The sequence below is a fragment of the Alosa sapidissima genome, chromosome 4 (assembly GCF_018492685.1).
Source record: "Alosa sapidissima isolate fAloSap1 chromosome 4, fAloSap1.pri, whole genome shotgun sequence".
Taxonomy (NCBI): domain Eukaryota; kingdom Metazoa; phylum Chordata; class Actinopteri; order Clupeiformes; family Clupeidae; genus Alosa; species Alosa sapidissima.
Window position 1 is genome coordinate 15219768 of NC_055960.1, and position 8859 is coordinate 15228626.

At 44.0% G+C, this 8859-nt stretch overlaps 1 protein-coding gene across 5 annotated transcripts in view; it reads left to right on the forward strand.

Moving 5' to 3' along the window:
• trpc4apa (transient receptor potential cation channel, subfamily C, member 4 associated protein a) overlaps positions 1 to 8859 on the forward strand; it is a 28097-nt gene that overhangs the window by 9601 nt on the left and 9637 nt on the right. For 2 of the 5 annotated variants that reach the window (XR_006031210.1, XR_006031209.1), the window contains exons 11-19: positions 1065 to 1123; positions 1310 to 1411; positions 1803 to 1886; positions 2198 to 2288; positions 2885 to 3025; positions 3403 to 3514; positions 3787 to 3899; positions 4800 to 5006; positions 5472 to 7175. Coding sequence is in view for 1 of the 5 variants with exons in the window: in XM_042089256.1 (XP_041945190.1) it covers positions 1065 to 1123; positions 1310 to 1411; positions 1803 to 1886; positions 2198 to 2288; positions 2885 to 3025; positions 3403 to 3514; positions 3787 to 3899; positions 4800 to 5006; positions 5472 to 5609 (1047 nt within the window). In the remaining 4 variants the exon portion in view is untranslated. Of the gene's footprint in view, positions 1 to 1064; positions 1124 to 1309; positions 1412 to 1802; positions 1887 to 2197; positions 2289 to 2884; positions 3026 to 3402; positions 3515 to 3786; positions 3900 to 4799; positions 5007 to 5471; positions 8747 to 8859 lie in introns of those variants that run through there. The other 3 variants (XR_006031208.1, XR_006031207.1, XM_042089256.1) reach the window with 2 other exon arrangements.

Consider the following 8859-nt stretch of genomic DNA (forward strand, 5'->3'; position numbering starts at 1 on the left):
TACAAAAACTCCCAGTCGGAGAGCGTGTGTAGCCTATTAAAAAATATTTTATCCCAAATGCCATCAGCATTCTTAACCAAACTTAGTGACAACATGCATAGCCTACCCGGCTGAGCTGTATAGCTATATTTAATCTTATTTATTAATTTTCTATAGGCTATGTTTCCTCTTTTTTGTACTGTACTTTTTTTAATTATATCGTCAATGTGTCTGAGATGTTGTTTGTCCATCTGTCTGGTAAGCCAAACACAAATGTCCACTATGGTGTAGGCTAGCTACATTAAAGATTTATTTTATTCTATTCTAATCCACCATGCGTAATGTAGGGATGGAGAATGCTTTTCAAGAAGCCTATATTTAGGATTCAGCTGAAAAACTCTAGCGCTCTTGAAACACTCGTTTGGAAAAGAATGGATAGGCTTTCATGTGATGTCGTGGTCTTATCGCCCTCTCACGGTAAATTGCACGGATGAATATTACATGATTTTGTGCTTCTTTTTCAATCGGACCTTCGTCAAAATGAAACGCCATTGTGTGACGAGTGTAAAAATAGCGGCCTGATTGAACATGCACTGAAATAACCGAACATAATTGAACATAACCTGAACAAAACCTACCCCCTACCAGGTTAAGGTCAGAGCCTATGTTACCATAGTTACTTACATAGCCTGATCATATTTGAGCGTTCTGGAACTGAAATCCCAGGTTTACCGCTAACTCTGTGTTAACATACCCAGTTAAGCCAGTAAACCTGCTTTCTGGAATACCCCTCAGGTCCCCAGTGTTAAGTGTACGTGTGCGTGCGTGCACATGCACACACACGTATTATCATAGATAATTTAGCATATTGTGTAGGTCTCGTATATGAATATCTCCTCTCTGTGTGTACCCTCTGCATGCTATGCTAATGGCTAAGGTGTGTGCCCGATCCTACAAGCTGCACCAGAATTGTTGTAAAACAGTGTATATATATAAAAACAGCATAACAAACACACACCGCACATTTCTCTCATTGGTTCTGAAGGTGTTGGCCATTCACATGTGCACATCTTTGTTTCTAACAGGAAATCTCCTTCAAGATTCAGTTCCTCAGGCTCCTGCAGAGCTTCAGCGATCACCACGAGTGAGTAAACCTTGTTGTCTGATTAGAAACCCTTTCACTTAGCTTTATTTCTGCTGTACTTAAAACAGTAGATGGTTGATTAGGACCTGTTGTAGTTTGATATTTGCTAATAATCTAGAATATGATCTTTTTAGGCTGCACATGTTTTAGACCTAAATATAGCATTGTGTGTTTGTTTGTTTTCAGAAACAAATATCTGTTGCTGAACAGCCAGGAGCTGAATGAACTGAGTGCCATCTCTCTGAAGGCAAACATTCCTGAGGTGGAGGCCCTGGTCAATACAGACAGGTACGCTGGTCCACATCCTAACACCGGACTCAGCTTAAACCTTCACACAAACATGAGAACAGTACGTCAGGGGCAGACATTTAGAAATGCACTTTGTAAGTGAAGACTGTCAAATGGAACCAGTCAAAACTGGTGGAGGGAAAGGTACAGAGGCAGTCAGATCAAGTGGAGAGATGATGAAGCCTGTTTGAAATGCAGGTGCGGAGATATCAGTCAGTCAGTCAATCAGGTGGATACCTAGGTCAAGTGATTGTCTGGACATGGAGAAGGACCATGATGCTAGCCATGAAGATGATCAGAGCTGACAGCACTGATAGCAATGGTCTGTGGCGTCATCTGTGATTAACACTGATCTGCCCTGCTGTGTGTGTGTGTGTGTGTGTGTGTGTAGGAGTCTAGTGTGTGATGGCAAAAAAGGCCTCCTCACCCGTCTGCTCACAGTCATGAAGAGAGAGCCGCCTGACTCCTCCTTCAGGTGAGAACCATCAAAGAAAGACCTGTTAGTTAAGAAAGAAAAGTCTGTTAAGTGTGATTCCTGTCTGTCAGTGTCTAGTTCTTTCGCTCTCTCCTTTTCTCGCTCTCTCTCCTTCTCTCTCACCCTTTTGCTATCTCTCACTTTTTTTCTGTACTTCCTGTCTGTGATCTTGCTCTTCTCCACTTCTTGTTGTTTTTAATCTGGCGATCCGCTCATCTCACTGCTTGTTTGCATTAATCTTAATCTCTAGTCCATTTTGATTGCACCTCTTTGTGGTATTCAGTCTGCTTCCCTCATTGATGTGTGTGCAGGTTTTGGCAGGCGAGAGCCGTGGAGAGTTTCCTAAGGGGAGCTACTTCTTACGCTGACCAGATGTTCTTGCTCAAGAGAGGCCTGCTGGAGGTCAGGGGGGACTCAGCAAATGCACACTTTCTCTAAACACTCTACACCATCTCTAAATCAACACTTACTCACTACACCATCTCTAAACCAACACTCTCATAATACATCATCTCGAAACCAACACTCACTACACCATCTCGAAACCAACACTCTCATAATACACCATCTCTAAACCAACACTCACTACACCATCTTTAAACCAATATTCCCACTACACCATCTCTAAACCAACACTCACTACACCATCTCTAAACCAACACTCACTACACCATCTCTAAACCAACACTCTCACACTACACCATCTTTAAACTAACCCGCTCACACTACACCATCTCTAAACCAGCACTCACTCTACACCATCTCTAAACCAACCACTAAACCCACTTGATACTAGATACTATACTAGCTATCCTCTCGTACTCTGCACATTATCTCTGGGTGCACTCTTAACCAGTACAGGGATCTCATTAGGTCACATTTAAAATAATTGAAGTACATTTATTTATTTATTTAAATAGGGATGACTATTCTAATGTAAACTGCATAGTAAATGGCTTCCTGTGTTGACCCCACCCCTTCCTGTCCTGTGTGCGCAGCACATCCTGTTCTGCATTATCGACAGTGGCTGTAAGTCCAGGGACGTGTTGCAGAGCTACTTCGACCTGCTGGGGGAGCTCATGAAGTTCAACATCGACGCCTTCAAGCGCTTCAACAACTACGTCAACACAGACGAGAAGGTACCAGTCCCTGCTTATGTGCCACCGGCTTGTATTGATGTATTCAATGTAATTAACTGATGAGTGATTTTTGATGCACATTTTTTGTGGATTTGTACATTCAGAATGCCTCAGTTTCACAGATTTCTGCTGAATCATGTAAGATTTGTTTTAGATGAGTACTTGTTATAAAATCTCTTTGGCTGAACAGGTGTAGCAGATGACTCATTACTGCTTGAAGCATTGGCCGTTTCCAGGTGTATTATTTTGGAATACTGTCTTTACACTGCGTGTGCGTGCGTGTGTGTGTGCGTGCGTGTGTGTGTGCGTGCGTGTGTGTGTGTGTGTGCGTATGTGTGTGCGTGCGTGTGTGTGTGTGTGTGTGTGTGTGTCTCCAGTTCCAGATGTTTTTGACGCAGATCAACAGCTCTCTGGTGGACTCCAACATGCTGGTGCGCTGCATTGTGCTTTCTCTGGACCGCTTCGAGAGCCAGACGGGGGATGTAAAAGGTGTGATCTCTAGACTACATCCCTCAGCCACACTTACACATCTCACCCTCTGCTTCATTACAGTTACTTCTAAATGCGTAATCATATGCTCTGCTCATATCATAGATCTTCTTTTCAGGTTCATGCTTGAGAGTTCTGCTTTTGTTGTGTGACTGATACGCCTTCATTGAGCTGTAAAATAACACCTATCCAGAAGTGTAAGTGGAGTATTCACTGTGTGTGTGTGTGTGTGTGTGTGTGTGTGTGTGTGTGTGTGTGTGTGTGTGTTGCAGTGGTGGAGGTGCTCTCAGAGTGCGCTCTCCTTTCCTACATGGCCAGGGTGGAGAACCGGCTGTCCTTCCTCTTCCGACTGGTCAACATCATCAATGTGCAGACACTCACACAGGCAAGACCACCTTCAGCCCCATTAGAAGTCCTCATGGGATGTATGAGATCTCTGTGTGGTAGTGCAAAAATAACTAGACTGCCTCAATAAAAGAAATTACTTAAAAACTGACTCTTTTAAGAGAAAGAAAAGTAGTTCAAAACAGAGTGAATATCATGAATGGATGGATGGATGGATGGATGGATGGAATCCGGTCATAGGTTATGTAGCATTTGAAAGGCACAATGAGAAGTTTATGATGCTGTAATTTCACGGGTCCAACAGCTTTTTCATCAAAAAACGCTCACCAGCGCAGGTAGCCGGTTTTCGCAACTTGTAAACCTTGTCACCATCCCCTCCGTTTTAGTGAGAGTAAAACAAAATGGCTTAACTTTAACAGAATAGTTACTGTAGCTGTGCAGCCAGACAACACAATTAAGGGTAACGTCCAGGCTTCCACGAAAAATAGGATTTTATTAGGTTGAGGCAACAAGTGAGTTGTAGGATGGCAATTTTCTTAAAGGCTACTCTGAATAGCGAAAAAAAATAGTTTATTTTCACTGTCTATGGAGAAAAACGAGTGGCTCTGAAAGCCGTTGGACCCGGAAAGAGATTTATTATCCCATTATTGCATCACGACTTAATAACCGAATAGGTAGGGGATTTTCCACACGGGCCAATCAACAACCAAGCCTATTTACCATAAAAACAAATGCACTCCATGGTTGTGTCCAGTTTGTCATGGATTTAACCCCCCCCCCCCAAAAAAAAACAAACAAAAAAACAACGATGTTATGAATGTCTGTCTGTATTCCACACGCTCCTCCCCATCCCTGACCTCGGCTGCTGTGAGCCTCCTGATGTCCTGCAGGGAGTTTTATTGATGCTCAGCCTCTCCCCCTGGTGTCTGTCCCTCCGCAGGAGAACGTGAGCTGCCTGAACACCAGCCTGGTGATCCTGATGCTGGCGCGGCGGCGGGCCAAGCTGCCCTTCTACCTGGGCGTGCTGCGGGAGAAGGAGTACGCTGAGAAGTACCCCGGCTGCCTCCTCAACAACTTCCACAACCTGCTGCGCTTTTGGCAGCACCACTACCTCAACAAGGACAAGGACAGCACCTGTCTGGAGAATGTGAGCGCCGAAACACACACACGCACACACACACACGCACGCACACACCTACACACACCTACACACACCTACACACACACACACACACACACACATATCAGAGTGCAGAAACACGCACACACACACAGTTTTTATACTTTTATAACATTTCTTTTCATTTCATCCCCCAGCAATGGGTATGGACACAACCTTTAACAATGTATTTACCGTACACCTAAATGAAATCTCTATATATACTGCATATCCTATAAAAAGATAGAGTACAAATATTTACAGCAAGTTACACATCAGTGCCACAAGTAATCACTGGAAATTGTATACACAGTCCTGAAAATGTGTATGGTTGTGCACGTTGTGTATTTCCATGTAAGGCTCTGCATTCTAAGTTTTTTTTTTTTGGCCACTGGAAATTGGTGTTAATGTGTGTGTGTGTGTGTGTGTGTCTGTGTGTGTGTGTGTCCTCAGAGCTCCTGCATTCCCTTCAGCTTCTGGAAGGAGACTGTGTCTGTGCTCTTAGAGCAGGATAGGACTTCTCCCTGTGCCATAGCCAGCTACATCGACGAGCCTTACATGGACCTAGACCAGGACCTGCTAGAGGATTAACACATCAGCGCCATCACACAGACACAGACAGATCCGGGTGGGGGGTTGTTTGTGATGGGGGTACAGGGGAATGGCGAGAGAGAGAGGACGGTGGAGCAATGGCCGTCAGAGCACCACCTCCCTCTGTCCTCTGCGTCCTCTCCTCTGGACTGCCTGGACAGGAAGGCGTCCCTCCAAGCCCCGGTGGAGGCAGCACCTGAGCCCATCTGGGCCCCCACTACAGAGCCCCCTCCACTGGGCATGCTTATGCACGGCTGGGGCTTGGAGGCCAACAGCACCACACCTACCCACAGGAAGATTTGTACCCCCCCCACCAGCTGAAGCCCGCCAGCCATCTCAAAACCAGTGGCCACTCATTCATCACACCAGTTCCTCAGTAGGCATGTATGTGGGGTCTTTGAGGCGGCAGTCTAGCCTGGCCTCCTGCTGTACTATAAGTGGTTTGCTCTTGGTGAAAATCATAAGAAGCCTTTTTATATAATACATAAACTATCTATTCAAATAAAGTATACAGATAAGGTCTGATGCAGTAAATGGGCTAGTTTAAAAAGGACAAATGGGGTTGGGGGGATTTTCTGTTCTTCGATGTTCTCCGCATATAGAGTCTCAGATGCATGTAGAGGTTCCGTGTGTGTGTGTGGCTGATTTTGTCTTGATCACAGTCAGTGACCAGGTGTCCAACATGCCTCAAGAGGAGCTATCCAATCTGGGCTCATGCTCTCTCCAGCCGTGTGTGTGCGTGTGCGTGTGTGTGTTTTATGTGTGACGATCATTGATGATGTGTGGAGCAGAAACATCTGGTGCTTGTTACTTATTGCCATGGCCATTGTAGAGTCTGAGTGGTTTCTACGGTAACAGACCGACTCCTGAGTCTTATAACTTATAACACTCACCCAGGTCCATTGTTTTATCATAGACATGTCAGAATTGCATTCTGAAATGTATTAGTCATTAGCTTTGCTATTTTTAGTATATTTTGATACATTGTTTAGATTTTTTTGGTGCCACAAGAATCCTCTTCTTGTTCCCTAAATGAATCCTTCATGGCTCATATTGAGGTTATTATGCAGCTCCTCAGTTTTAACAGCACACACGTGTACACACACGCACACACACACACGCACACACACACCCTTGTTTGAGTCCACAGATTCATCCTCAGACTGTGTTGTAGACAATCTGATTCTGTGTCAGCTGATTGGCTGAAGACTCTGTGACCCCTTCGCTCCAGACATGGTTCCCTTAGCAAACTGCCCGTTTTCTTTTCTTTTTTCTTTTCATGATGTTGAATACTTAGGGCTGAAAAGGAAGAAATGTAAACTACCTCGTTATTTTTTGTTGTTCCTCCTTTTCTCTCTCTTTCTTGGCTCACTTTAGCTGTGTTCATACACACGGGGCTTGTGTTGTTGTGCACCTGTTGTTTTGTGTGTGCGTGCTTTATTTCACCTTGGTGCTTTACTGACGCTATGGAACAGTAGTTTCAGCTCATCCCTCACTTCATTCACAACTTTCCCTATTCCCATCCCTGAAGTGTGTGTGTGTGTGTGTGTGTGTGTGTGTGTGTGTGTTCGTGTTCCTCACTGTGTTTGATCACTCAGCGGATGTTATCCTTTGGGTGTCTTCACGCTGGCAGCACTTTTTTTTTTATTATGCAATTGGTCACTTCACACCATTTTTATGTTTTTGCTCAGCCCCTGTGGCTGTTGCATTTGTAAAGGTTGAAGTTGAAGAGAGTCAGAGCCCAGTGTGCCTGCTGGTGTCCGCTCACCGCTCGTTTTGTGCGTAACTTAGGGTCACTGCCAGTGGTTTGTAGAGGACTGGTCATCACACCAGCTGCTTTGTCTGGATGTGTGGGGGAGAAGTCTCATCTGCTGCTGTTCTGTGCCCCTGCTCCTGTCGCCATAAGATGCTTATTTTTGTGTTTTGCCAAGTACTCTTTATCTTTGTTTTTCTGTAAGTTTGGTCATTTAGTGAACATTTTAATGGACTTTTTCTCTGCCTGTTGGCTGAGATCCTTTCTGTTCTCATCTGTACATTTTAAAATTGTCTTTTTAATTGATAATTTGGGGGGGATTTCAGTGTCGTCCTTAGCTGCTAATCATGGTCAAAAGGGTGGTAAATTGAATGTCAATCCCCATTCTGTGTCACATCAGACTTCTTCATTGCAAAGATGTATGTAGTATTTTGGTTTGGTCAGAAATTAAATCGCTTTAAACCTACTATAATAATATAACTCTTAAGGAATGGTGACGAGCTTATGGTTCCCTGTATTTCTGTGCTTTCTGTGATTTTGTTTTAAATGTTTTTTTGCATTTAAAAAGATTTGTAGAATGCTCTGGAATATTCTGAAACATTGCACCCTTAGCAGAATGACAACATTGTTGTAAGTGTGAAGCCTACATGCTGCAGTTTTAAGCACGTATCATACCAACCATAGTCCTGGGCCAGCTGGTGCTTCATGGCCATACGTATGTTGACCAGCTAACTGCATACAACAAACAGTCTGCATCTTGCAGGCATAGTGCTACTCATCCACTGTTGTCAGTCCGGTTCAATATGTGTACCGGTACTTATCACACCCCAAGAAGACATGTTAGGGGTGTTTTGTTTCTTTATGGATGACAACAGCAGGTACTCGTCTGTTTTGATGTGATGGACGATGTGGACCCTCTCTGACCTGTTTGCATGTGCACAGAACAAAGTATATATCACAGACCTGCATTACAACATGCTGGTAAGGCTTTGCCTAATTGTGTGAGTGTGTGTGTGTGTGTGTGTGTTTTTGTTTCCTTTTCCCAACAACCGAAGTAATTTTAAAATGGTGGCTGTTATTTTAGACTTTTTTTCTTCCTCCCTTGCTGCTAAATACGGTTAAGAATCCCTTGTACTTTTGTTTGGGGTTGAGCCCATTGAAATTGAAGAATTTAATATGGTCTGCACACCGACATGAGCAAGCAGTTTCCCCATCAACCATCCCCCCCCCTCCCCCCATCCTGCATCAGATACCCCCCTCCACCCTTTCCCCCCATCTTTTGTTTCCCATCCTGACTCTGATTTTTTGGTTAAACTCAACTGTATAATATTGTAAATGTAATGTAAGAATGGAAAATCACAATAAATTTTCACAAACATTAAAATTGTGAGCTTTTTTTCTCCTCCTCCATCCCTCTCGGTCAGATTTTGATTGCATGTGATGACCATCTGCAAGGAAACTCCTGTGTTGCTCTCCCAGAAAGACTGTACGCATAAA